The sequence below is a fragment of the Orcinus orca genome, chromosome 1 (assembly GCF_937001465.1).
Source record: "Orcinus orca chromosome 1, mOrcOrc1.1, whole genome shotgun sequence".
NCBI classification, from domain to species: domain Eukaryota; kingdom Metazoa; phylum Chordata; class Mammalia; order Artiodactyla; family Delphinidae; genus Orcinus; species Orcinus orca.
The window spans coordinates 206,391,132-206,418,848 of NC_064559.1; the positions used below are offsets into that span (position 1 = coordinate 206,391,132).

General features: G+C 40.2%; 1 protein-coding gene across 7 annotated transcripts in view; it reads left to right on the top strand.

Moving 5' to 3' along the window:
- The window catches only part of RERE (arginine-glutamic acid dipeptide repeats), a 429,014-nt gene that overhangs the window by 301,053 nt on the left and 100,244 nt on the right, over window positions 1-27,717 (top strand). For all 7 annotated transcript variants that reach the window (XM_049707765.1, XM_049707760.1, XM_004272354.4 and 4 more), the window contains 2 exons: window positions 3,767-3,891; window positions 4,822-4,921. In XM_049707765.1, the coding sequence (XP_049563722.1) occupies window positions 3,767-3,891; window positions 4,822-4,921 (225 nt within the window). The remainder of the gene's footprint in view (window positions 1-3,766; window positions 3,892-4,821; window positions 4,922-27,717) is intronic.

Sequence of the window (27,717 nt, forward strand, 5' to 3'; positions counted from 1 at the left end):
ATTTTTTGAGTGGCTGCTGCCCAGTCATTATTACTGGGTTAGTTACTGTTTCCAGGCCTCTTCAGGGAACAGATTAGGAAATATGCTTTTCCCCCCCTTTTTTTAATGATAAAACGTATCGTGGTTTCTTTCTGATGCTTCTAATTCAAATTCAGAACAGGCCTTATATTTAATCCTATAGATGAAATTTTCTTTCATCCGTATCTGTATCTTTTCCCCATGTCTCAAAACCAATTTTTAAATGACACCAAAATAATTATTCATTTGCTTCAATCCCATAATACATATGTAGCAGCTCAGAATAACAGTACTTGCACTGCTACAAACAATATGATTATTGGAAACAGCTTTATAGATTTTTTTTTTTCTGGCCTTAGAATATATCCCACTAAGTCTATATAGGCAAATTAGTATGTTTTAAAGTTACCTGAAATGATTCCTAGAGAGGAACAAACACAAAAACATAGCTAGGTGGATTTATTTGATTTTGCTCTAGAGTTTTTAAGGGATTGTTGTTCTTTAAACTTAATTTTGTTTTTATAATTATGTAAAATACAAGGCTCCAAATCAAACGTGCAAATGAAGTGTGTTCAGAAAGTTCACCTTCTTGCCCTGTCCCCTCCACGTGCTCCCTCCCTCCCTGGTGGATAATTGTTTAGTGTTTTTAATTGAAGGTTTTGATCTATCATTCTTTCTTTTATTCCCCCAGCCCCATGTTCTTAGATAGTGGTAGCATAGTAAAAACACCTTCACCACCTTTCTTTGACCTTCTGACAATATCTCCTGTGTTCCCTCCATAGCAATAGGTAGAGCTCCTCTCGTTTTCTTCTGCCACTTCCTGGGACCCCACTGCATAGGTGGAGCAGTTTATTCTTCCAGCCCCCATTGTTGGGCGTTTGCACTGTTTCCAGTCATTTGCTGTTACAAGTAATAATGTGATGAATAGCTTATGCATAAAGATTTTTATTTTGCCAACTTATCTTTGGGATATTATATTATCCCCAGAAGGGCGATGGCTGGCTTAGAGGGCACATGTAATTCTTAGGATATTACAGAGTTCCCCTCTGTAGAGATTGTACCATTTTGCTTTCTCGTACTAGCGACTTACATGAGTGCAAACATGCAGCCTTGTGTATTGTCACACTTTGGCATTTATGTCAATCTGATAGATCGGAAATGGTCTCTCGCTGTCATTAATTGGCATGTCTCTTATCAGCAAAGTCGACCATCTTTTCCTATGAGTAAGAGCCATTCTCATTTCCTTTTCTGTAAGCTAATTGTATTTCTAGTCCATTTTTTCTCTAGGGGATTGGTCCTTCCCCACAGCAATAGTATTTTAAATAAATAAATAAAATATTTATTTATTTATTTATTTATTGCTGGCTGGCTGGCAGGCTGGTTGGCTGTGTTGGGTTTTTGTTGCTGCGCGCGGGCTTTCTCTAGTTGCGGCGAGCGGGGGCTATTCTTCGTTGCAGTGCGCAGGCTTCCTATTGCGGTGGCTTCTCGTTGTGGAGCATGGGCTCTAGGCGCGCAGGCTTCAGTTGTTGTGGAGCATGGGCTCAGTAGTTGTGGCTCGCGGGCTCTAGAGCGCAGGCTCAGAAGTTGTGGTGCATGGGATTAGTTGCTCCGCGGCATGTGGGATCTTCCCTGACCAGGGCTCGAACCCCTGTCCCCTGCATTGGCAGGCAGATTCTTAACCCCACTGCACCACCAGGGAAGACCCAGCAATAGTATTTTTTAATTAACAAACAACTATTGGAGAGCTGCTACACCAGCTACTGTACTTGGTGCAGGGGAAACAGCTCAGTATAAATGTCTAAGACCTTTTGATATGAGTAGCTATTGTGTTTTAATTTTATTCCCATGCCATCACTGTTTATTAAGCAGAACTAATTGTGACCCCCACTTAAATGTTAAACATGTCAGTACTGAATTAGGGAAGAGCATCGTTGTTTGGGGGAGGTCAGCACTTGATACACAGCAAGAGGCCTCAGAGGTAGCCTGTGAAGCAGAAATTGCGAAGCCGTAGCCTGCCAGCCGCGTGGCCTACTAATACTGTGTTTTGCCACACAGTTGTTTTTAAAACTTGAATAGCCAACATTTAAAACCATGAGCTTTCACATTGAAGTCAAGATTTCTGGACTTTGGAAAAAAACTGGAGGATGTACAAACAGAGGTTCTCATTCCTGCACAGCAGCATTCCCCAGATGGGGACGCTCTCTCTTCATTTCACCCTGATTCCCTTCACTTCTTGGTACCTAATGCCTGCATGCCCAGTTCGGGAGCCGCTGTCACATGTGGCATTGAGCACTTGAAATGTGGCTAGTCGGAATTGGGATGTAGTGTTCTGTTTACTGTGGACAGTAGAACATTTAAAGTGGAACATGAGGCCCTCGTTTTATTTCCATTGGCTGCACACTCTGCCTGCTTCATTCATTTACAGTTTCTGCCTAGGTTCTGTGGACACTGGAGCTTTTAATTTAAAATATTAGACTAATGTGACCTTGTTCGTAATTTGAGAAAATAAGAACATGTGTGTTTTGCAGATGGTTGACTTTTCTTAGGCCTCTGAGTAGTCACAGCACCCATTTACACTTTCTCTGCCCCAGCAGTGGAGGATGAGAAAATGCTGGAGGTGTTTGAATCTCTAGCAGAATTGACTTAGAATCTTGGTTGTTGAGCACTGTTGTTCAAATCTTTCAAAAAAATTGTTAATTGAGGTGTACCTTATGTACAGTGACCTGTTGACATCTTGTGTATACTGTTCAGTCTGCTGTGACAATTCATAGCAAGGCACAGAACATGTGTCATCCCAGAAAGTTCCTTCCTGCCCTTCTCAAGAAGTCCTCTCCTCCTGAAAGCACTGCTCATCTAATTTCCATCACCATCATTTTAGTTCAGCTATGTTTTTTAAATTAATTAATTAATTAATAATTTATGGCTGTGTTGGGTCTTCATTGCTGTGCGCGGGCTTTCTCTAGTTGTGGGGACTGCACGAGTGGGGACTACTCTTCATAGCGGTGTGCAGGCTTCTCATTGCGGTGGCTTCTCTTGTTGCAGAGCACGGGCTCTAGGGCACGTGGGCTCAGTAGTTGTGGCACATGGGCTTATTAGTTGCTCTGCGGCATGTAGGATCTTCCCGGACCAGGGCTCGAACCCATGTCCCCTGCGTTGGCAGGCGGATTGTTAACCACTGCGCCACCAGGGAAGTCCCTTCAGCTGTGTTTTCAATGTTACCGTGATGGCTCTTTTGGATGTTCACCCTGACTCATCGATACTGACTCTCTGGAAAGCAGCATTAGTTTAGTAGGGTAGTTCAGTTCTTTTTTTAGCACCTGTCCTTAGGTGAGGTTCCACTATTTGTATATATCTCTTTGTCAACATATTATTATATTGGAAATGTGTGTGGCTCTGCCTTCTTTATCAAGCAGCTCTTATTTCCCGAAACATTTTTTTGTTTTATCATTTCTTTTATTCACACGTGCCCATTTCTTTCTCCTTCTGAGGACCATACTGGCACTGGTTTAATTTGACACTGTTTGCTTCTCCTTAAGTAGAGATCGAGCAGTCCATTGTGAAATCTTCTGTGGTGAAATGATCCTGAAATGTGTGATAGGCCAGCTTCAGTGACTCATGATTTTCCTGTTATTTCAGCGCTGCCAAAAGAAAGAGGCTTAGTAAGCTACTGCATCTGTCCCCAAGGCCTGCCTGCACAGGCAGCTCTCAAGTGTGCCTTGATTGTGACTTGTTCGTCCCTGTCTTACAGGCCAAACTTCCCGATTTGCAACCATTCCCTTCTCCCGATGGTGACACTGTGACCCAACATGAGGAACTGGTCTGGATGCCTGGAGTTAATGACTGTGACCTCCTTATGTACTTGAGGGCAGCAAGGTAAAAGGAATCCACACCATTCTGCTTTGTGAATTGATTAGTGGACAACAAACGTTCTCCTTTCCCCTGAAATTCTATTTATATATTGGGCATTCTGACTTCATGTTTTGTTATACTGTCTGTAATCAGAGCCCTGATCCTTGTTACCAGAGAAACATAGCTTACCATGGTAAAATCACTTTTTTCTCCTCGGTGTTTGCCCCACATTAGATTTTAGAAGTCTTCAGAAGGAAAACATCTTAAGCCATGCATGCAATTATCAACACCTCTTAATACAGCTGAGTAACTGGCTCATTCAGCTTACCTTAAAATCCCTTTACAGGTTTCTTTACCCTGTGGCTGTTCATTGGTACCTAACCTAAACTTCATGTTTTGGGGGCTTACCTATATGAGTACTTGCTAACCTAAAAATGCCGAGACTGCAAAATGAGAAGTTGAAGTCTGTCCCAGACACATCCTAGTGCAGGCAGAGCCTTCCTTTGTCTGCAGGGGTTTCTGGGACTCACTCACTGTAGTGTCAACAACATGCAACAGAAACGCTGAAACAGGGTGGTGATGGGATATTAGCTCTGGCTGTTCTGTGGTCAGCAGTGTAGCTTGGAGGCTGCCGTGGGGATGGAGGCTTCAGGGGAGGGGTGACTACTAAGAGTTCTTTTCACCTCTTTTCCACTTTCAATTTGCTTAGAAGTAGTTGATGTAGAGTATGAAAGGAATGAAGTGAAGTTTCAGCGGATTTAATTTTAGATATTTTCTGGAGAATATATCTGGGTGAACTGCAGAGGAACTTCAAATTTTTTTTTTTAAACAAGAGCAGAAGCAAGGCTGAGGACTCATGCATGTAGTAGTGGAATTTGGTCTGGGCTGAAGATGTGCTCTGGAAACTGAGGGTTGAAATGTCTGTACTGCCGTTTTCCCTTCCCGTCTTCCCAGGAGCATGGCGGCCTTTGCAGGGATGTGTGACGGAGGCTCCACGGAAGATGGCTGCATTGCGGCCTCGCGGGATGACACCACCCTCAACGCACTGAACACAGTGAGTCCTTTGAAGTTGCCCTGGGTGGGAAGAAAGTTCGTTTTTCTCCTGTGCTGGCATAGGGAATATGTGATGATCATGGAACATCAAGGGGGCCTGGCATCTGAGGAGTAAGTACTGTGGTCTGCTGCTGGGATTGAAAGACTGGAGTCGTGGTCCTGGTGGTAGGGCTCCATGGCCTTGGCCAGCGATCCGGCACCTCCAGATTCACCTCCTGATCTGCGTCTGTGCTTCAGGATTGTGGCGAGCCTCTGCTGAGAGCCTCATGCTAGTGGTTAATCTTCACTGAGACCTCACCAAAGCCGAGGACTAGGCAGAGTGGTCTTACTGAATCCTCCCAGCACCGCTCTGAAGGAGGCTCCATTATTACCACCATGTGGACACAGGAAAGAAGTTGAGAGCAGTTAAGTCACGATCCAAGGTCATACACTCAAGATGTGAATCCAGAGGTCACGCTTTTCCCCTCAATGTATTCGGAAGGGCTGGAGGAGCAGAGAGAAAGCTTGACTTCTTTGAACAGATTTGGTTTTTATAGATTTGGCTTTGGAACCATGTATATATTTCACATGATTATAAAACAAAATTAAGTTTAAAAAAAAACAATCCTTAAAAAAATCTAAAGTAAAACATAGCACACGAGCGTAATGGTGCTGAGTTGGTTGCGTGACATCGTGCACGGACACTCGTCTGCTTTAATCCTGTGACTCCATAGCAGCTCAGAATAACAAAACTCGAACGGCTACAAACAGTAGGATTCCTGAAACCTGCTCACTCTTTTTGGGGGGGCACTCCTTTTTGACCTTGGAGCATATCCTACAGGGCTGTACAGGAAAATTAATGTATCTTAAAGTTCCTTGAAATAACTCCTCTTCTGGGTGTTTACTAATGTGAAATCATCAGATCTGAAGTAATAATGAATTTTTATGGATCTCTGATCCGTTAGTAGTCTGCAGGGTTATGTATACTTACATAGGGTATTGAGCATGAGGCTGAGCAGCTCTTCTGACGGTTCACTGAGTATAGTGTGAGCGCCCTTTTTGTTTGCCTTTTTCTTGAGAGGTCACTGTAGTTGGAAGGGACTTTCAAAATCATCTCTTCCCATCTCTAGATAGATAAGAATACGAGGCGTAGAAAGACCACATGACTTGTTTGAATGCCAGCAATGCAAAAAATTGATAACAGATCCCAATTTAGGGATCTTTCTTGCTTTCAGGGAAACATGTAGATATCTGAACGACATAGTTGATTTTTATTCCTGGTCTAGTTGTGTTTCTTGAGTATCACGTAACGTTATAATAGTCTCATATGTTGGAGGTTGATTCATCTTGCTGCCATGTTCTAAATAAGTGAATGATTTTTCATATTCCCATTTACTTTCTCACCTATTTGATGCTTTGAATTTTTGTTGTTATAAGGAATCCTTATTCTGAACATATAGTGATAGAGCCAGAAGGGCTTTGAGATTATTTGAGATTATTTTTACAGATGAGAAAACTGAGACCCAGAGATTGATGATACTGCAAACAGTGGCTATGGCAGATGTATGTCTGTGAATTCAGAATACCCTAAAAAATGTGTGTATATTTAAAGTAACTCTTTGATATGAGTTTGTTTTCTGTTGGGTTTTTGTATAAAAGCTTTATGAAAAAAATTCTCCTTTCATGACTCTGCTGATCAGTTGAATTTTGAATAACAAAGATGTTGCCATATTTAATTAAATGTCTGTTTTTGTCACTTTCCTGAATTTATCTAATTTATTCTTATTCCAGCCCCTCTAAGGATTCTGTAGAACATACTTCTGTACAGAAATAATTCGGGTTATTTTTGCCTGTGATCCTTTGTAGCAAGTTCCTTCTGAAGTTTTCTTCAGCATTGCCAGAGGGCTTTGGCTTTATGAGTTTTTGTTTCTGAGAAGGTACCTTCTCATCATTTGAAAATCTTCCTGCCTAGGTGAGCCCAAGATGGCTCAGGTGTCGGGTTATGCGGTACAAGTGCATTTAGCCATCAAAAGACTGCGTTGTGTGCTCATTTTGTGATGAAAAGAAACTTCTAGTGGCTGTTTTAATTTTTAAACTTCATTGTTGTACTGGCTCACAGAAACTGTAGGCTCTTTCTTTAATGAGAAGTGGAGTGATTGGAAAAATCTTGAGAGAAGTTAATGTTTATTTTGACTTCCTTGGAGTAAGGGGGTTTTGAATTACGTTAAGTAATAAAAAGATAAATGCATTGTCACGTGAGAAGTATTTGTTGTTTCTTAGAGTGTAGCATAGAGTCAAAACAAGGTTAGGCATTTATCAGCTTAGGAAATAGACACAGGTTTATTCTGTTTCCCAGTACAATGTAGAAATTTAAAGTATACGGGGTCTGCAGTACGGCTACATTAGAGTATGTTTAATATCCCAGTAGGACTATTCGAATTAAAATGCATTTAAATAAGTAGTTTAATGTTTAAAACTATAGTCACTAATAAAACATTTTTAAACTGTTAGTTCTTTTTGACAACTGTATGTGCCTGTTTTAAAATATAAGGTCTTCAGGATTACTTGTTTTGACTTTTTTCTTCATTATTCGCAAATGAGAGTTTTAGTGTGTATTTAAAAAAACTTATTGGGGTGTAATTTCTGTATAATAAATTGGCTCTGATTTAAAGTATACAATTTGATGAGCTTTTGTAGATGTGTGTGCCAATGAAACTACTACAGTGTTCAAGATAGAAATCATTTCCAGCATCTGCAAAAGTTGCCTCATGCCCTTTTATAATCCTTTGCTGCTTCCAGTCTCAGATAACCACTGATATGTTTTCTCTCATTATAGATTAGTTGCATTTTCTAGAATGTTGCATGAATAGAATAATTTTGTATGTAATACTTGGGGTCTGGATTCTTTCAGCATAGTAATATTACAGTAGATTTATGTTACATTATCAATAGCGCATTCCTTTTTATTGCTGAGCAGTATTCCAGTGTATGGATATTCATAATATTTTATCCATTCACCTGGTGATGGACATTTTTTTTTTCCAAGCTTTTGGCCATTATGAACCTTGTTATGCAAGCCTTTCTGTAGAACATATATTTTCATTTCTCTTGAGTAAATACCTAGCAGTGAAGTTGCAGGAATGTATATATGCAGGTAGCTTTTTAAGAAACTGTCGAACAGGTTTCCACAGTGGCTGTACCATTTTACATTCCCATCAGTAGTGTGTTAGAATTTCAGTTCTTCAACATCCTCCATGAGACTTGATGTTTTTGGTCTTTAAGATTTTTAGCCATTCTAATGGATGTGGAGTGATATGTCATTGAGGTTTTCATTTAAATTTCCTGACTGTTGGTAATGTTGAGCATCTTTTCATGTCTTAAAGCCCATTTGTATATCTTCTTTTGTGAAGTAACTTTTACCTAATTTAAAAAATTGAATTATTTGGCCTTTAGTATGATTTATTTGTAAGAATTTATATTGCAGATACAAGTGCCTTGATACATGTATTGTAAATATTTTCTCCCATACTATGACTTTTTTTTGTTTATAATGGTGTGTTTCTAAGAGTAAAATAACTTAATTTTGCTGAAGTCTGATGTATGTTTTTCCTTTTATGAAAGTTTCTTTGATCATCCCATGATTACAAAGATTGTTTCTATGCTTGCTTCTTGAAGTTTTAGTTCTTACATTTAGACCTGTTGTTCATTTCAAATTAATTTTGCATGTGATGCAAGGTAGACGTGAAAGTTCATTCTTTCCTACACAGATGCCAGCTGTTGGAGCCACATTTGTTGAAAATAGTCTTTTCTCATTGAATTGCCTTGATGCCTTTATTGAACAAGCACTGATTGTATATGTTTGGTTTTTTTTTTAATATTCTATTATGTTTAACTGATCTAATATTGTATCTATTTTTTTTTTTTTACCAGTACTTCAGTATTTTGAATACTATAGCTTTATAGGAACTCAGATGGTATAAGTCTTTCTATTTTGTACTTGTTTTCAAGGTTGCTTTGGCTCTTTTAGGTCATTTGCATTTCCATATAAATTTCAAAATCAGCTTGTCAGTTTCTATTTTAAAAAAGGCTTTGATGGAATTTTGATTGAGATTGCATTGAATCTGTGGATCTATTTAGGAAGACCTGACATCTTAACAATTTGAATCTTCGAATCCATGAACACGATATAGTATCTCTCCCTTTTTAAAAAAGGTTTCTTTAATTTTTTTGAGTAAGACTTTGCAGTTTTCACTGTACAAGTTTTGTACATATTTTGTAAAATTTATCCCTTAAGTAATTATTGTTTGAAGATTCTATTGTTAATAAAATAGTATTTTTAAATTTCATTGTCTACATGTTCATTGTTAGGATAGACGTACAATCAGTTTTTATGACTTTACCTTGTATTATTTTATACAAAGAATACACGGTCAACGCTAGTAGCTTTGTGGTTGGTTCCTTAGGATTTTCTGTGTGCACGGTCATGTCATCTGCAAATAAAGATAGCTTTACCTCTTTCTGATTTATGTGTTTTATTTCTCTTCTGTGCTTTCTTGCACTTGCTTGAACCTCCAGTACAGTACTGAATAGAAATGATGAGAATGGACATCTTTGCTTTCTTTCTCATCTTAAGGAAAAAACATTCAGTCGTTCAGTGTTAAGTACAATGTAGGATTTTTGTTGTTGTTTAATCAAGCCGAGAATGTTCCCTTTTATTTCTAAGTTTGTTGAGGTTTTTACCATGAATGGCCATTGAATTTTGTCAGATGCTGTTTTTTTTTCTTTTGTATCTAATGAAATGATCATATGGTTGTTATATACTTTATTTGTTAGTATGGTGAATTATATTTATTCATTTCAGATGTTAAACCAACTGTGCATTCCTAGATTAAATCCTGCTTGGGCATTCTGTACTATTGGATTCAGTTTGCTATTATTTTGTTAAAAACTTTTACATTTGTGTTCATGAGGGATAGTGAGCTGTAGTCTTCTTTCTTTGTAATATCTTTGTCTGGTTTTGATATCAGAGTAAATACTGACTTCAGAAATTAGTTGGGAAATATTTCCTCCTACTCTGTTTTTCTCTTATAAAGCATTGATCTTTTTTTCTTTGTTAAATGTTTGATAGAATTGACAGTGAAGCCGTCTGGGACTAAATTTTTTTTTAATGGAAACTTAACGATTGTTACTGAAACCAGGTTCGTACTGCTCACCACACAACAGGCCAATAAATCGAGAGAGGAATAGTGACTTTATTCCGGAAGCTGGCAGACCAAGAAGATGCGGACTGTGTCCCAGAGAACCGCCTCACCTGAGTTAGAATTCAGGCTTCTTTTATACCAAAAGGGAGGGGGGTGGCTGCTTGTTGCAGACTTCCTGGTGCCAGAATCCTTTGTTCTTGCAGCTGTCCCACATAGATCTCGTCACAATGTTCTGATAAGCCTCCAACAATACAGTTGTCATTTTCTGTTCTGAAACTTTTTACCTCTATATGAATGGGAAAATGTTATACCTTTAAGGGTCAGAGCCTTGAGAATGGGCTATCATATATATTTCAGGCTGTAGGCAACATTCTTTTACAAAGGTGAAGAGCCAGCATGACTCAGCATAGGTAACAGCCCAAGTGTTAAGAGCTAAAGGTATAGGTCTGATATGGAGTCAGGTTTGTTCTTCTCTGTTACAAAAGTACGGATAGACATAGGCCTATTCAGATTTTATATTTTGTTATGTGTCACTAGTAATCTGTTGATCTCTAAATGTTTTATTTCATCTGGGATATCAAATTTGTTGGTATAAATTATGAATTATTTCTGTAGTATCTTTTTTTTTTTTTTTTGCGGTACATGGGCCTCTCACTGTTGTGGCCTCTCCCGTTGCGGAGCACAGGCTCCGGACGCGCAGGCTCACCGGCCATGGCTCACGGGCCCAGCCGCTCCGCGGCATCTTCCCAGACCGGGGCACGAACCCATGTCCCCTGCATTGGCAGGCGGACTCTCAACCACTGCACCACCAGGGAAGCCCTGTAGTATCTTTTTAATGTCTATAGGAATCTGTAATTTTGACTTTGAATTCTTAATATTGCTAATTTGTTTCCTCTTAATCATGCTAAAGTAGAAGGTTATCAATATTATTGATCTTTTCAGATAGGTAGCATTTGGTTTCATTGATTTTTCTCTGTCTGATCTCCCAATCTTATTTTTATTATTTCTTTTCTACTTATTTTGGGTTAATTTGATTACTTTTCCCCCTAGCTTCCTAAAATGGGATCTTAGATAACTGATTTTATCACAGATTCTAATTTGTAATTAGAATGGAACATTCTGTTACCATTTTGTTAAAAATTTCATGTGTGATTTCTTCTTTTACCCATGGATTGTTTGTAATTAAATTGTTTAATCACCAGGGACTTGGGATTTCTCTCTCCCCGCCACCCCTCTCTCCCCGCCACCCCTCTCTCCCCGCCACCCCTCTCTCCCCACCACCCCTCTTTCCCCGCCACCCCTCTCTCCCCACCCTCTCTCTCCCCCCACCTCCTTCCCACCCCCCTTTTGGAATGTTATTGATTTCTAATTTAGTTCTGCTGTGGTCAGAGTAGCAGTAAGATTTCAATCTTTCGAAATCTGAGACTTGTTTCTTGGCTCAGCATGTGATTTACCTTGGTGAATGTTCCATGTACACTTGTAATGAACTTATGTTCTGCAGTTGTCAGGTGTACTGTTTTATTATTGTCAGTTTCTTTGAGGTGGTTTATATTATCATTCAGATCTTCTCTGTCCTATCTAGTTGTATTGTCAGTTACTCAGAAAGGTGTGTTAAAGTCTTGTGAATTTGGTTATTTCTCCTTTTAATTCTGTTAGTTTTTGCTTCATATGTATGGAAATTGTGTCTTTATCTTTCTCACTGTAGTGACCCTTTAACATTTTTGGTGTAACCCTTTTTGTGTCTAGTAGTACTCTTTTGTCATGAACTCAGTTTTGTCTAAAATTAGTACAGCTACTCTGGCTTTCTTATGCCTGTTGTCTGCATGTGGTATATCTTCTTCCAGCTTCTTACTTTGAATCCTGATTTTTACTTTTATTTAAAGTACCTCTCTTGTGTACTTTAAGCTTTTCAGTTGTTTTGCTTTTTTATCCAGTCTGGCAAGCTCTACCTTTTGTTTGGAGTGTTTAGTCCATTTTAATGTAGTGCAGATGATTCTCAGGTTGTATAAAACTTGAGCTACATACAGTTTTAATAGCAGAGCTGTCATTGGAGAATCACAGAAGTAGTTAATATATAAATATCTTACTTTCATGGCCACATGATGATACTTTTGATTCAGCAGTAGACTTGCAGACTAGTTAGGTAAACAGTTCTTTGTGTACTCATTCATGTTAAAATGTATTTCTTATCTTTTTACTTCTTACATAAAAAACAGTTTTATACTGATAGAGAGGAAGAAGATGTAATAAATGTGTTGGCCTCTCTTATTGCAAGAGGAGGGTATTCTTTTTTTTTTTTTTTTTTTTTTTTTTGCGGTACACGGGCCTCTCACTGCTGTGGCCTCTCCTGTTGTGGAGCACAGGCTCCAGATGCGCAGGCTCAGCGGCCATGGCTCACGGGCCCAGGGCCCAGCCGCTCCGCGGCATGTGGGATCTTCCCGGACTGGGGCACAAACCCACCTGCATTGGCAGGTGGACTCTCAACCACTGCGCCACCAGGGAAGCCCCAAGAGGAGGGTATTCTTAGTAACCACAGGCCTACTCCTTAATGTGAGTCAGCAAAGATAGTTTTATTATATTTTACTATTTTAAATTGTGAATACCTGTGAATGCAAAATTGTTCTATTCATAAATTTATGGTATACATATATTAAATAACATATTAAAATATGACAAAGCAATGGTGCTATCTCTGGAATATCTTACATAGAAATGTTTCTGTGTGTGCTGTACCAGGTATATGCTTCTCCAAATGAAATTTTAATTAGGCTTATTGTACATGTTTAGAATATATGTAAATTTTAAGCATAATTGCTATGTAACATATAAATGGCCCATACTATTCTAATGGAATTTATTCAGCCATCTTTAAAGGCGCACATTTATTTGGCCTTTTATAAAATAGACCTTTATATTTATGCTTGGAAACTGCCCCAGAGCCCTTTAGTTTGAGACTAGGGTTTTCTGGAAAATATCATGCTGACTTATTTTTCCTAAATTGGTACTGGATTTTATTATTTGAGCTCAGGTATCTTTCCCATTTTCTAAATAAAGTTCAAATTCTTTGACTTCTCTTTCTCAGAAACTTATTTGCATTCTTATGTTTACCTTCTCTTGCTAACACTAAACATATACATTTTCACTATGTATAAGTAAAATTTATAATCATGCAGCAAAGATTTCACCTTTGCCTGGACAGTTTTACTGAAATATGGATGGCTTTTAGACGTTTGGATTAAGCTTTTTACATATTCAAGAGAGTGTATATGTGTTTGCTTACTTATTTATGCACACCCACATCTCCTTCAACAAAGGATGAAAGGCCTCCAGTAGCTTAATCATTAGTTTTTACCTCTGATCTATAAATATCACTATTTGTTAACCACTGAGTATTAATCATCTTTGTTTTCTGCGCTATAGCCGATGCCTGGTACAGGGTAGAGAGGACTAAATATTTGTTGAATTGATGGAATACATAAATCGGGTCCAAGTCCACATCACATTTGATCACGCAGAACCTGTTGTTGTAGAGTTGGCGCAGCAGAGTATGCAGATAAGCCTGCTCTAAGGATCATTTTCATCTTCCTCTCTTTCATTCTAAAAAATTAAGTCTATAGAATTTCTGTCAGAGATCTTCTATTTGTTCCTTGTAAATGGACTTCACTAAAGCATCTGGCCCTGGATTAGTTTTGCAGTGCTTTGGACTTTAATGAATGTTGAGTCTGTTCCAGCTCCCAAATAAGACATTGCCAGGAGGCCCTTTTTTTATACTTTGCCTAAGGTATATGATCAGGATTCTTCTGAAATTCATTCCACACTCACACCCTTTGCTTAAATTCTTCTCTTTTTACTATTTCTCCGTTAGATTAGTCCCCATTAATTGGTTGTAGGGTGGTGGTTTTTTTGTCTCAGGATTTTGGTTGGAAAGAGTAATAGTTGATAGTGCTATATAATTTCTTTTGATGGAAATCCAGTAATTACAAGAACACCTTATTTAAATCAGTCTTGACAAGCACCTTTGCTAGGGTTTTATTTATGTTGTAACAGGATATTGGACTCTACCTCATATTATATTCTTAATGATAGAAGTGAAATTGCTGAAAGAGACCACGTAGTGAAGTTTTCTAATGTAACCATGACCTTTTCAACTGATTATCAGCATAATAATAGACAAATTTGAGTTTTTATTTATTGTGCTTTGACCAATTAGAAATATTTTGAACTTTTGTTCTGAAAATTTTTTGTTTTAGAAATTTACCCATGTGGTTCCCTTTGGGCTGAGAACTTCAGACATTCACTTCTGTTCAAAAGTTACACGAAACAACACTTCTCACACAAATTATATGACTTAATTCATTTTATCTTGCTTGAGGATGACTTTTTTTTTTTTTTTGCGGTACGCGGGCCTCTCACTGTTGTGGCCTCTCCTGTTGCGGAGCACAGGCTCGGGACGCGCAGGCTCAGCGGCCATGGCTCACAGGCCCAGCCATGCCACGGCATGTGGGATCTTCCCAGACCGGGGCACGAACCCATGTCCCCTGCATCGGCAGGCGGACTCTCAACCACTGCGCCACCAGGGAAGCCCTGAAGATGACTTTTTAAATTTAATACTTTCATATTTTATTCCTTTTTAGAGAATCTGTAGCTTTTACTTAAAGTTGACTTTATGCCTCTGTTCTTTCCCCTAAATATAACAGAGAGCATTATCAAAGGTTCTCAGGGGTGGGTGAGGAGATAAAGGCCACTTACATTATCAACCTCTAGGAATGGCATCTTCATTACTTATTGTAGTAGTGATTTTATTTTTGATAATTTTTTTAACACAGAAGTCTGGCTGTAAGTTCTTCTGGTCTGTTGTGTTCCTGATTCAGCTCATCACAATTGTGACCCCACTTTGCTTTTCAGTGTGAACCACTCACAAGTTTCTTTAGCCATTTCTTTCTTTTATCTCTTTTTAATATAGTTTTATTGAAATATAATTCATGTACTATATGTTTCACATATTTAAAGTGTACAATTTAGTGGCTTTCAGTATATTCAGATTTGTGTTAACTACCACCACGATCAATTTTTGAACATTTCACCCCCCAAGGAAACCTGTGCTCATTAGTCACTCCCCATCTCCCATCTCTCCTCACCCCACCCAGGCAGCCATTATTATATTATTATTATGTTCTGCCTTCCATGTCTTACGGATTCCCCTGTTGTGAACATTTCATTTAAGTGGAATTGTGCAATATGTGGTCTTTTGTAACTGGTTTCTTTCACTGAGGGTAATGTTTCCAACTTTAATCCATGGTGTAGTTTTTGTGTGTGTGTGTGTGTGTGTGTGTGTGTGTGTGTGTAACCATTTTTATGTATAACCATTTTATTTCTCTTCCTGGTCAGCTTTGTCTATCTGTATGTCTTAAAATGCGACACCTGCACTAAAGCAACGCTTGTCAGATTTGATCAGCATATGGTGTCAAGGAGTTAACTTCAGTTGTCCCAAAAGCTCACCTCAGTGCAGTCCAAGCCTTCATGAATGTGCACATCACATTCATTTTTTTCTTGTGTTTTGTCTTTGTCCTGTTTTGTTTCATTTTTCTTCGCATTTTTGCCTTTCCTAAGCCATTTATCTCCCGCTCTCAGCTTTTTGACTGAATTTTCAGCCAGGCAGGGGACTTTAAATTTATCACTATTATTTTCATTTTATTAGGTATCAACTATTGGTCAGTTGCCTGATGTCATTAATAACAACAATATTAATAATCGTAACAAAATTTAAATGTATTTGTTGGTTGAGTGCTTATATGTTAGGCAAAAGTTTAAGTGCTTTTTATGAATGAATTTATTTCATCTTTATAACAATTCTGTGAGAAAAGTACGGTTATCACCTGCAGATTAATAGCCGCACTCTGTCATATTTATATACACATAATAATTTAAACTTGAGGGTAGTCTAGAATTGAGGCCAGTGCCTTACAACAGTCCCCTTGAAATGTCCGTTGAATCTGCAGTTTGGGGGATTTGCCATTCAGCAAGTTAAAAACCCTTCATGCTGCAGCCTGGCTGTGTACCTCCATCCTTCCTCCTGGGCTCTCAGCAGGGACGGATGAGTGTGATTCAGCTTTTACTTTTGTTTGGCAAAAGTTAGAAAGTTCCTTTGCTAATTTAAGAAATTTCTTTCTCATAAGAGTTTTTTCCAAGCTAAATACTGGTAAAATATTTTGAGGTTTACATGGTGTTTTGAAAACTGTCTACTTAACATCAATCAGTTGGAATTTTAACATCTGTGAATCTATATTAAGCATTAATGCTGACGTAATACGTATTTAGCAAGTCAGGATAAAAGCCCTTAGCCTTTTTACGTCGAAGAAGAGGCTTTAATAAAATCATTCATTCATTTGTTCAGTATAAACGTGATGGAGTCCCTGCTCTTTGCAAAACCCTAATGGGAGAGCATTTGCTGAAAGTGTTGAAATCTAAGTAAGTGTTTAAATCTTAGAACAACGTGGGCCCATGAGTTTTGAAAAGGCTCACATATGAACAAAACTTCTTAAATGTACTGTAGAATATTAAAATTTATATTTGTCCTAGTATGTGTGTTTCTTATACTAGTTTGGAGTATACTTCAGAATACTTTTTTTTTTAATAGCTCTCCTAGATAAATTTTTTTACCCCCAAAGTTTGAAGGTCAGTGTATTAGTTTCCTGTGGCTGCTGTAACAAATTACCACAAACTTGGCGACTTAAAACAACAGGTTTTATTCTTTCCTAGTTCTGGAGGCCAGACGTTAGAAACCAACATGTCAGTGGGGCCATGTTCCCTCTATCTCCACAGGGGGAGAGTCATTCTTTGCCTCTTTCAGCACTGAGTAACTCTCCTAGCTCTCCTCCTTTATGGCCACATCTTTCTCTGCTTGTCTTCCCATTGCCATCTTCTCTTTGTGTCTGTGTCTTCTCTGTTCTGTGTTTCCCACTGCCTCTCTTTCATAAAGATGCTGGTCACTGGGTATAGGGCCCGCCTGGGTCATCTAGAATTGTCTCCTCATCTTAAAATCCTTAACTTAATCACCATCACATCTGTAAAGACCCTTTTTTCAAATACGGTCACAATCACATGTTCCAGGGATTTGATGTGGATATCTTCTGGTGGTCATTTTTTAGCCTGCCACAGTTGGATTTTACTGTTACACAAAATGTTACTAAAATAAATTATAGTACTTATTTTTAATTTTTTGTAATAGTTTATTTTTACTTCCTTTCCTTTTCTATCGCAGTTTATTTAGATTGTGGACTTTATAATATTGAGAGTATAAAAATACTCTAGTAGTGACTGTGATATTTCTGTAACATTTGAGGACATTTGATTTATAAAATACTGTCATTTTTGTATTGGCATAAAGTATAGTGTATTTGGCTTTCTTGGTACAAAGAACATTTATTTAAATAACAGAATTGTCATGTATAACCACCATATTGACTGATTTATTCTGACCTGTCAGGTTGCTGAGTATTTCTTCCTTGGCTCCGCCCTAGGTGGACCCAGCCTGCCCCAGTCGAGTCAGAGGGCACCTGCCCCTCAGGGCCCCTCGGGGGCAAGGTCTCCTGCTGCTTGTAGGTCGGATCTCTGAGGTGGCCTGGGGTCAACCCTGGCTACCTTTGAAGCTATTGCTCTTTTAAGTCTCTGCCGTCTGTTCCATTTCCTGTCCTGCAGCGCTGCCCCGACCAGCTCTCTTCTCCAGGAGACGGATTATTCCCCCATAGCCGGTCACTTTCTGGGCTTCTTATTAAATCACTACACCGACTGCCCACCCTTGCCCTTCTTGCTGCCCTGTCTGTTGCTTGGCCCGCCTTCTCCCTGCCCATAGTATTGGTTGGGTGGTGTATTCCAGCTTACTCAAGTACTTTGAATTACTACTTATTCAGGGATTTTGGGGAAAGTTGGCTTTTAACTTTCCTCCATTCTGCACCCCCCCTCCATGTCACGAATGAGGTGTAAGTTTTCATGTGTCTCAAATCAAGTCTACCTTTACTTGATGCCTCCGAGTCGTCATTATTGGTGGCCATCACACAAAATCGTGTGCGACTGTGGAGAGTTTCAGATCTTTGGTTTGCATAATGTTGGGTTGGCCAAAAGGTTCATTTAGTTTTTTCCATAAGATGACTCTAGTAGCGCTTAGTTGTCTTTAACTTCATTCAAAACAATTTTGTTAGATCGTATGTGATAGCTGTCATATTAGTGTGCATTTAAAGAAAGACTTATCAAAATTGGTGAATTTTTGTGTAGCCATTTTAATATTGAAGATGGAAGAAAACAACATTTTTGGCATATTATTCTTTATTATTTCAAGAAAGGTAAAAAACGCAAACCAAACGCAAAAAGTGATTTGTGCAGTGTATGGAGGAGGTGCTGTGACTGATCGAACATGTCAAAAGTGGTTTGCAAAGTTTCGTGCTGGAGATTTCTTGCTGGACGATACCCAGTGGTCAGGTAGACCAGTTGAAGTTGATAGCGATCAAATCAAGACGTTAATTGAGAATAATCAATGTTCTGCAACGTGGGAGCTAGCCGACATACTCAAAATCAAGCGTTGAACGTCATTTGCACCAGCTTGATTATGTTAATCACTTTGATGTTTGGGTTCCACGTAAGTTAAGCGAGAAAAACCTTCTTGACCATATTTCCGCATGCCATTCTCTACCTAAATGTAATGAAAATGTTCCGTTTTTAAAACAAATTGTGATGGGCAATGAAAAGTGGATACTGTGCAATAATGTGGAATGGAAGAGATTGTGGGGCAAGCGAAATGAACCACCACCACCAACCACACCAAAGCCTGGTCTTCATGCAAAGAAGGTGATGTGTATATGGTGGGATTGGAAGGGAGTCCTCTATTATGAGCTCCTTCCAGAAAACCAAACGATTAATTCCAACAAGTCTTGCTCCCAGTTAGACCAACTGAAAGCAGCACTTGACGAAAGCTTCCAGAATTAGTCAACGGAAAACACATACTCTTCCATCAGGATAACACAAGACCTTGTGTTTCTTTGATGACCAGGCAAAAACTGTTACACCTTGGCTGGGAAGTTCTGATTCATCCACCGTATTCACCGGACATTGCACCTTCGGATTTCCACTTATTCCGGTCTTTACAAAAAATGTCAGTTCCCTGGAAGACTGTAAAAGGCACCTGGAACAGTTCTTTGCTCAAAAAGATAAAACGTCTTGGGAAGATGGAATTATGAAGTTGCCTGAAAAATGGCAGAAGGTAGTGGAACAGAAGGGTGAATATGTTGTTCAATAAAGTTCTTGGTGAAAAAGAAAAATGTGTCTTTTATGTGTACTTAAAAACCAAAGGCACTTTTTGGCCAACCCAATAGTTTGCCAAGTTTTGGAGTCTTCTACAGTGAAGCTCTCTTGCGCCACTGCTCTGTGTTAAAATCACACAGTCTCTCTCATTTGTTCTTTCAGACCTGTTGTTTGACTGGGAAATCCAGAACTGTGAGGAAGCCAGACAGCTAAGGTTCAGGGTGAGGGCTTCGAGGTTCTCCAAGGACATTGCTGGAGGGGCACTACTGTGGTTGCCCAGAGCCTTTTTGCTTATTTTTTAGTCACTAGCTTTGTTCTTCTTTTTTTTTTTTTTTGCGGTACGCGGGCCTCTCACTGATGTGGCCTCTCCCGTTGCGGAGCACAGGCTCCAGACACGCAGGCTCAGCGGCCATGGCTCACGGGCCCAGCCGCTCCGTGGCATGTGGGATCCTCCCAGACCGGGGCACGAACCCGTGTCCCCCGCATCGGCAGGCGGACTCTCAACCACTGCGCCACCAGGGAAGCCCTAGCTTTGTTCTTTGAGGTTTCTAGATAAAAGAGCAGTCACTCAGAAATTTTCCCAACTCAGTAATCTCACATGCTTTGGTGTATGCCTCTTTGATTTTCTTTGTTCCATTACTTTATCGTTGCAACCAAAAAAAGCATATGTGCACTATTGTTTACACAGCCTTAAAATTACTCTTCAAAAATCACCAAGGTTAAGGTTGTTGAGCCCGTGGATTGGAAGCAGTCATTTCTGCACCTAAATTTTACTGAGTAGGTATTAAAGCACTTTCTGTAAATGTTTTTCCCTTAATACTGATGCAACTGATCTTGAGGTTGTTTTTGTTTATTTATTTAAAAAAAAAAAATGAACTGTTTGAAGGAATCTGGTTAAAATTGACCCATAGCTGACCTTTCACATGTACTTTTTTTTTTTTGGCGGTACGCGGGCCTCTCACTGTTGTGGCCTCTCCCGTTGCGGAGCACAGGCTCCAGACGCACAGGCTCAGTGGTCACGGCTCACGGGCCCAGCCGCTCCGCGACATGTGGGATCTTCCGGGACCGGGGCACGAACCCGTGTCCCCTGCATCGGCAGGCGGACTCTCAACCACTGCGCCACCAGGGAAGCCCTGTACTTTCTAGTTCAGTTTAGCATTTATGAATGGGTTCGCTAATACCTGCGTGAGAGGGATAGAACAGTGTTTTTTCTGTCACCCTCTAGGTTAGAGCCTTACTTATTGTTTTTCTGTTTTCAAGGCTGTGAAGATTCTAGAAGTAAGTGAAAAAAAAGTTTTAATTTCCACTGTGGCCCTGAACAGTTTCTACTTGTGAGCTGAAACAGGTCTTTCTAAACTGACAAATAATTATGATTCCTGAATCTGCCAGTAGTTTTCTCGTTGTGGCCAGAGTTACACTCATTCTGTATCATTAAGCAGAATCTTGTCATTAGTGGATTTGTCTGCTGAGTCCTAAGGAGTCAAGCTCCCTTCAGATACACTGGGCTGGCAGCTTAGACCCACGGCAGCCTAGGGTTCTTTATGTGCGGTGCCTGGACTCACACACAAAAAGCAGGAGGAAAGATTTTGTTTCTGAGAAGCGAGGTTATATACATGTTAACTGTGTAGATGATTAACTATGCATAATGTCATTTAAAGACCTGTGGCATAAACTACTGCAGCTTTCACAGAGGCCTGAAAATTAACACTAACCTTAATCCCTAAGGTGTAAGTGAAGCCTCTGCAGCAGCTAGTCAGTGTTTGGCCTGGGCAGTTTGGCTATATTGTTCAGTGGCTATATTGTTTGTATAATATTCTTTACATTTATTTGTTTTTTAAGACTATTTAGAATTTCACCTTTAAGAAACGTCTATAAAGAGAAAGAATGTTAAAAACTGGGAAGTTCCAAAAAAGACCTTCTTCAGCCCCTCTGTTACAGATGAAGAATCCAGGGGCCACAGTGCTACACAGAGCAGGAGCCTCCAGGTCCTTTGCCCAGGCTGCTGCTCCTCCAGTGCAGCCTGGTAACTTGCTCCTGAGATTCGCAACAGTCACCAGGTTCTCTGTTATTTCCCTTCTGAATCCTGTCTGTCATCCTGTGTTGTAAGTACTGTAGAGTAAAGTTCATTCCTGTGGCGCTCTAAAGCTGATTCACTTTGCTTACCACCAGTGCTATTTCCCGTGACGGTCATCCCGTCCCATCCCTTTTTACTTTATTTTATTTTATTTTATTTATTTATTTTTTGCGGTACGCAGGCCTCTCACTGCTGTGGCCTCTCCCGTTGCGGAGCACAGGCTCCGGACGCGCAGGCTCAGCGGCCATGGCTCACGGGCCCAGCCGCTCCGCGGCATGTGGGATCTTCCCGGACCGGGGCACGAACCCGTGTCCCCTGCATCGGCAGGCAGACTCTCAACCACTGCGCCACCAAGGAAACCCCCACCCCTTTTTAGTCGGCTCTCCTTAATGGAATATTTCCTTCTCCAGGAGTCATGCTCAGTGATTACCACGTACCTTATTTCATCCTAAACAGTCCTTCAAAATAGGTTCTGTATTCTTCCTTTCTGCAGCCAAGAATACTGAGGTTTAGAAAAATATTTAACTTGTTTTCTGTCACACAGCTGGTGGCAGAACAAGTGTTTGAATCAAAGCCAGGAACCCTGTCCTGTTGAGATTTCACCTCTGCGAAACTCCCAAACCTGTGTCTTTGGCCCAGGAACTCTTCAGCTTCTCCTTTCCAGGTGTTTGTGTTCGTAAAGACAGTAGGCAGATGGTCAGAAATGGCCAAGACGTTGAGTTTGGTTTGTTCTGTATTTTGAAAACATACTGCCCTCAGCTGAAGTGCCAGCATTTGGTGTTTACTTTCTAATCACCCCGTGATTGAGGCTCCTGTCCTGTGTGTTTAAAATACCTTCAAAAACACTGTAGCCAGGAGGTGGTGACCTGTTGATTTCTGGTTACAATATTGTGCGAGAATTAACTGTGAGTGAGAAATGAAACAATGCTGTATCAGCCGTGGGAAACTCGGTTAAAAGTGCAGTGTTATCTAGACATGGTACCGCCTACTTCTCCTTGCTCCTAGAGTGGTGTTTTTAATTTGGTGGCTGCCCTTCATTAAGTGTAGGCGCGGTTAATCATATACTCTGTTGCTTTTTCACGTCTGCTCTGTGGAGTCATCTTGGTTTTTCAGCAGAGCAGGTATCACCGCAGTCACTGACACTTCTGTGTTTTTACCATACATTTATTTCATTATTTTGTTTATGTGTGTGTGTTTCCTCTTCTCTGAGCTGCTCGTTTCCTCCTCCTGCCTACCCACCCCGCCCCAGGTTAAGAAAAGACCTTGAGCTTGCTGTCTCCCTGTGGCTGGAGGAGCCCCCGAGCCCATTGCTCCCACCAGATCGCCGGTTCTAAGCTGCTCCAGTGTAGATGTTTGGGGCAGGGGCTGAGTCTCAGACTTCCTAGAAATTGGGCTTATGTTAGAATCCTCGCTATGCTGCTTTCTAGAGAAGTGGCCCCGAGCAAGACACTGAACCTCTCAGTTTTGTTTCCTCATTTTTAGTACTCTTGCCACAAAAGAGTGGTGTGAGGGATGATGAAATCATAATGACCTAGTAAGTTCCTAGTACATGCAATACTCAAGAAATGTTGGTTCCCTCCTCCCTTCTCCTTTGTGACCCCAGGGTCTGGCATAATTCCTGGAACATTGTACTTATTCAGAGAGTGTTGGAGGGGGAGGGTTGGTCCAGCGACAATGTATTTCCTTCTGAAAATTAACTGAATCTTTCCCTCAGCCCTTACTCTCAGCGGTTAAATTCTGTCTTAACCATGATCTCTAAAAGGTATGCCCATAGGAGTATTTAGAGAAATTTATCCTCTCCAGTGCTTAAATAGCATTATTTGGAGTGACAGTAGCCAAACAAAAATAAACATTGTGCTTTTAGTCTTAACTCTGGTTTTTAAATGTATACATGTATCATATTTTGAGCTTGGTACTAGGTCATTGGTGATGGAGGAATGATTGAAAATATATATAGGCATTTGTGAATTACAGATTATGATAAAAAGCTTTTTAAGTTGTGTCTTAGATTTCAGCAAGATTTCTCTCATGTTAGTGAGAAATAATTGAAATAATTAAAACTACATAAAGGATTTTAAGAACTTCTCCAAATTCCACTTCTTTTCCCCTAAGTTATTTTGGCAGTTTATTGTAAATAATGTATTTTGCAGAGCAAAAGACTTTGAAATCTAATATTATCTTTAATGGACTGCAATTATTTAATATTTAGCATGAATGCAATCTAACTCAGGTAGGCTTTTTCTCCAGTTATTATAAGGGCTGTAATTGCAAAAGGATACTTTAGTGTAGTAGAAGCTGCCAGATGCAATGCCATTTGATCTAAAAAGGTCACAGTAAAAGGGACATTTAAATTAAGTTATAAATTACAATTGAAGAACAATATTTTGATGTGTGAGACCAGGGATGACAGAGCAAGAGATGTAATTCATGGGTTCATTATAGAACAGAGGTGCCTGACAGCTGAGCCGTGCCAAGAGGAAAATTTATTTGCAACATCACGCAGACAGAAAATGGCAGCTCAGATGAAAAGCCTGAGTAGAAACTTGAAACCTTGTGGTAGTACGTGGAGTTTATGCTAATGAGACTGCCCCAGATCCAGCGACGTTTAATGATTGCTGTAATATAAATGAGGTGTTCAGACATGTGCACATTTTCAATCTTATTTAAATTAAGACCTCGTCCTTGCTCTGTAAAATAACACACTTTATAACCAGGCATTAAGGTTGATTCTCTCACCTCCCTGTCCAATATACAGATTTGCTGAAATTTCAGAATTGTTTAGGCAGGAGAGTTAAAGCTTGAAACAAGAATTCCATCCATGGCAGCTTTGAGCAAGGATATAATTTAATGTTTATAGCAGTCCATGAGAAGTTCAATCATGAGTTAATTAAACTGTAGGCAGTCATTAAGTATTATTTATTCTTTCGAGAAGCTTGCCAATAAAGCACTTATATATATTAAATCACAGAAAGTAATAAGCAGGGGATGATTTGTCAGGCTGAGTGAGAGTAGCAGGTTTAACTTGGGCAGTTTTGCAGAAATGTGTTTTTCTTCTTGTGGCCTGACCCTTTCTTCCTGCTAATCACAGAGAGGTCAGGGGCTGTCACAGGACACTTGAGGCTACATAGTCTCCAGCACGGTGGGCACCTTGAACGTCCGGGTGTTTGAAGAGTCTCGGGTAAGAGCCGTGTCCCTAAAACATTACTCCCCGTGATGATACCGCTGGACAGTTTATGGTTGTTTGGCATTTTGGGGTATCTTGTCACAGTGTCTCATTTCTGGCTTTTCATGGTCCTTTGACACAGCTGAGGGCGGGTGTTGTCAGGCCCATTTGACAGACGAAAACCTCAACTCGGCTGGTTTGTGACGAAGCTGCTTAATAGGAATCTATCCCCCGGCGCAGGCTCTGAGCTGTGTTCTCGAGGCTCCAGAAGGCCTTGACTGTGGAGCGGTTCGTGCAGAGGGGGCTGCTGAGCGCCTGGAATCTTTGGGTCATTGAGATGTTTATGCAACAGCCAGCTGTGTCCAGTTACAGAGGGCGCTGGTGTCCTTGGCTCCGTGTGATTCAGTGTTGCAGTTCCTTTGTCGAGCAGAACCAAACTAGGAGTTTGTTGCACAGAAGCTGCCATTGTTTTCAGAACCATCCCCCCCGGCCCCCCCCCAACCAGGTCCACCCTGCTGGTATACTTGGGCCATCTTAGGCGGAACCGTGTGTAGCATTCGGAGTTGCTCAGGAACTCTTTGTGGAATGAATGGAAGGAAGGCAGAGAATGTGGTGGGAGCTGCCTGCCTCCAGGGCTGGGACGTCCCACTGGGTCTCAGGGCACCAGAAGGCGTGGCTGAGGAGGGTGGACACCTAAGGGGGATGAGCCACCCTGGACTCCTTCACAATGAACAAACCAAAATCGAAGGGAAGAGCGCAACCTGAGGATTCTGTGGAGTAAGTGTGGGGAACCAGATGCCGGGCTGCTGGAAGACAGCAAAGCAGGGGTAGTTCCACGGTGGAGTCACTTTTAAAGGGCTAGTGGATTGGTGAAAAATCGCCATTTTGTTATCAGATCCCCCAGATACTGACCCGCGGTTTAGGGGAAGATGGCTTTTACTTGTGCATAAGTGCAGACTTGCAGTTCGGTGATGTGGAAGCGGCAGATTTACAAGTGCATGCTTCCCTGATCATCGGATTAAACACACACACGTGCACGCACGCATGCACATGCACACACAGGCCCTGTGATGATGAATTTGAAAACGGTTTCTGCGGAATGACTTCCTGCTTTAGTGGCTGGCAGGTAGTGGTGATAGTGTAAGATCTAAGTTCTCTTACCAGTAGCTTGTGAAGATTGGAAGCTGATTGAGTAAAGATGCTATATCTTGGTCCCTGCTTTTTGCAGTGCTCTTTACCCAGTAGCTCCAAAATGGTTCATTCCTCTATACATTAAAATTGCATTTAATCCCAGATTTTCCCACCCGGGCTTGGCTGCAAAATGGACAGAAAGGTTTACTTATCTTGTTTTAATTGCTCTTCTAAGACTACAAAGTGAAGCTGTAAGACATTTGAGGGTCTCTATTGCAATTCCTTTGAAAAATCTTCTCTAGGGTAATGGTAGAAAATCTTATTCACAATGAAGAACCTTTTACCTTAGCAATATTGGGAAGCCTGCACTGAATTTCCTATATTGATGTATCTGTGTGATTGTAATCAGGTGTTTAAAATTTGAAACGCACATGTTTTTCACTGGTTGAGATCATCCCAATTCTTCAGAGCTTGACATGGTATTAGAGGGGAATATTTTCAGTGACAATTTTTAGAGATTTGAGATAGCCAGTATTTTGGTAAACTTACCAACTCTAATTTACATGAGGAAAACAGTTGAAACAATCAGTTAACCTCCAGCTCAAACATTATTTTGGCCCCAGTCTGAAGAAGGAAAATCTTCATAATCATCTAGAAAACAAACCCTTTTTAAGAAGTGCTTTCTTGTGCATGATATGATATGTTAAGGAAGGAGGTGGAACCCAACAACTCAACCCATTAGGACCCTAGAGTTTGGATGCGACATTTAGATAGATGTGTCACACTAGAACAGTACTTTAAACTGATTCTCAGGCCAGCATTTCCGAGGTATGTCACCTGTGTTACTCCCAGCTCTGTTCATCCCTAGCACCCCGAACAGTGTCTGGCACAGTTTAGCTCTCAATAAATATTTGTGGAAGGAATGAAGGATATCCTGAGCTCCCAGGGGTTTTCCCAAACTGCTCGAATGATAATCAACAGAAGAAGCAATATGGGCTGTAACAACTATTAATATGTTAGAAATATATCTTCAGTAAATATAATTGAAGTATTTCTTTAAAGAAGTAACGCTCTCAGAATTTCTCAGACAAGATTCCTGGAAAGTGGGAGTAAGTGTTTGTACCATTAAGAAGGCAACTGTTTAGAAAGGTTCCTTTGGGTTTCCTGGGAAGGGGGTGTGCCAGAGCAGAACTTTGTACTGGCGTTTATGAATTATCGATAACAGCACAGTAACACCCTAACTTCGTTTGTTCAGTCAGTATTTGTCACTGTTGGCAAATAATCCCACACCTTTTACTTTTCAAATGTGTTTTTGTATAGGGGTGAGAGAGGTAGACACTCTGGGTATTTATGGAGTTCAGAGCACGGAAAGGTCAGGAAGAAGAATATTTTAAGAGGACAGGCTGACAGTGGACCAAATGAGAGGAGGGAATTACCCGTTATTTAGGTTGCCCCATACATCGCAACAGCTTTTTCAGGGGAAAGTATGATCTGAAATAAAGGTTTGTAAAGGAAGTGTGAATGCTGGGATATGTTTTGGGGAAACGTCTTTCTCTACTAAGCACCTCACTAGAAATTTGACTGGGGGCATCGTGCAAGCAGGAGCTAGCCCTCTCCAGTAAACCAAACGACCACAAGTTCAGCAAGTCACTCAAAACATTTCTTCCAGCTCATTTAAAGCTCTCCTTGGTTCACCAAAAGGCAGGAATGTCATAGGGATTAATGACTTAACTTCATTCACTTGTTCACTTTTGGAATGAACCTTGTGTTCTTGTGAGTAATTTCCTGTTATCAGCCATATAAGGTTTACATTTTTTCTGTGTCCTGTACCAGAGTTTTAATCAAATTTCATTAATTATTAACGTGAGTAATTATGTGAAACATAAGTGGTTTTGTTTATAGTTTCACAATTTTTTTTTCTGTCTCTGAAAAGGCTACTCTCTAATCTAGAAAAT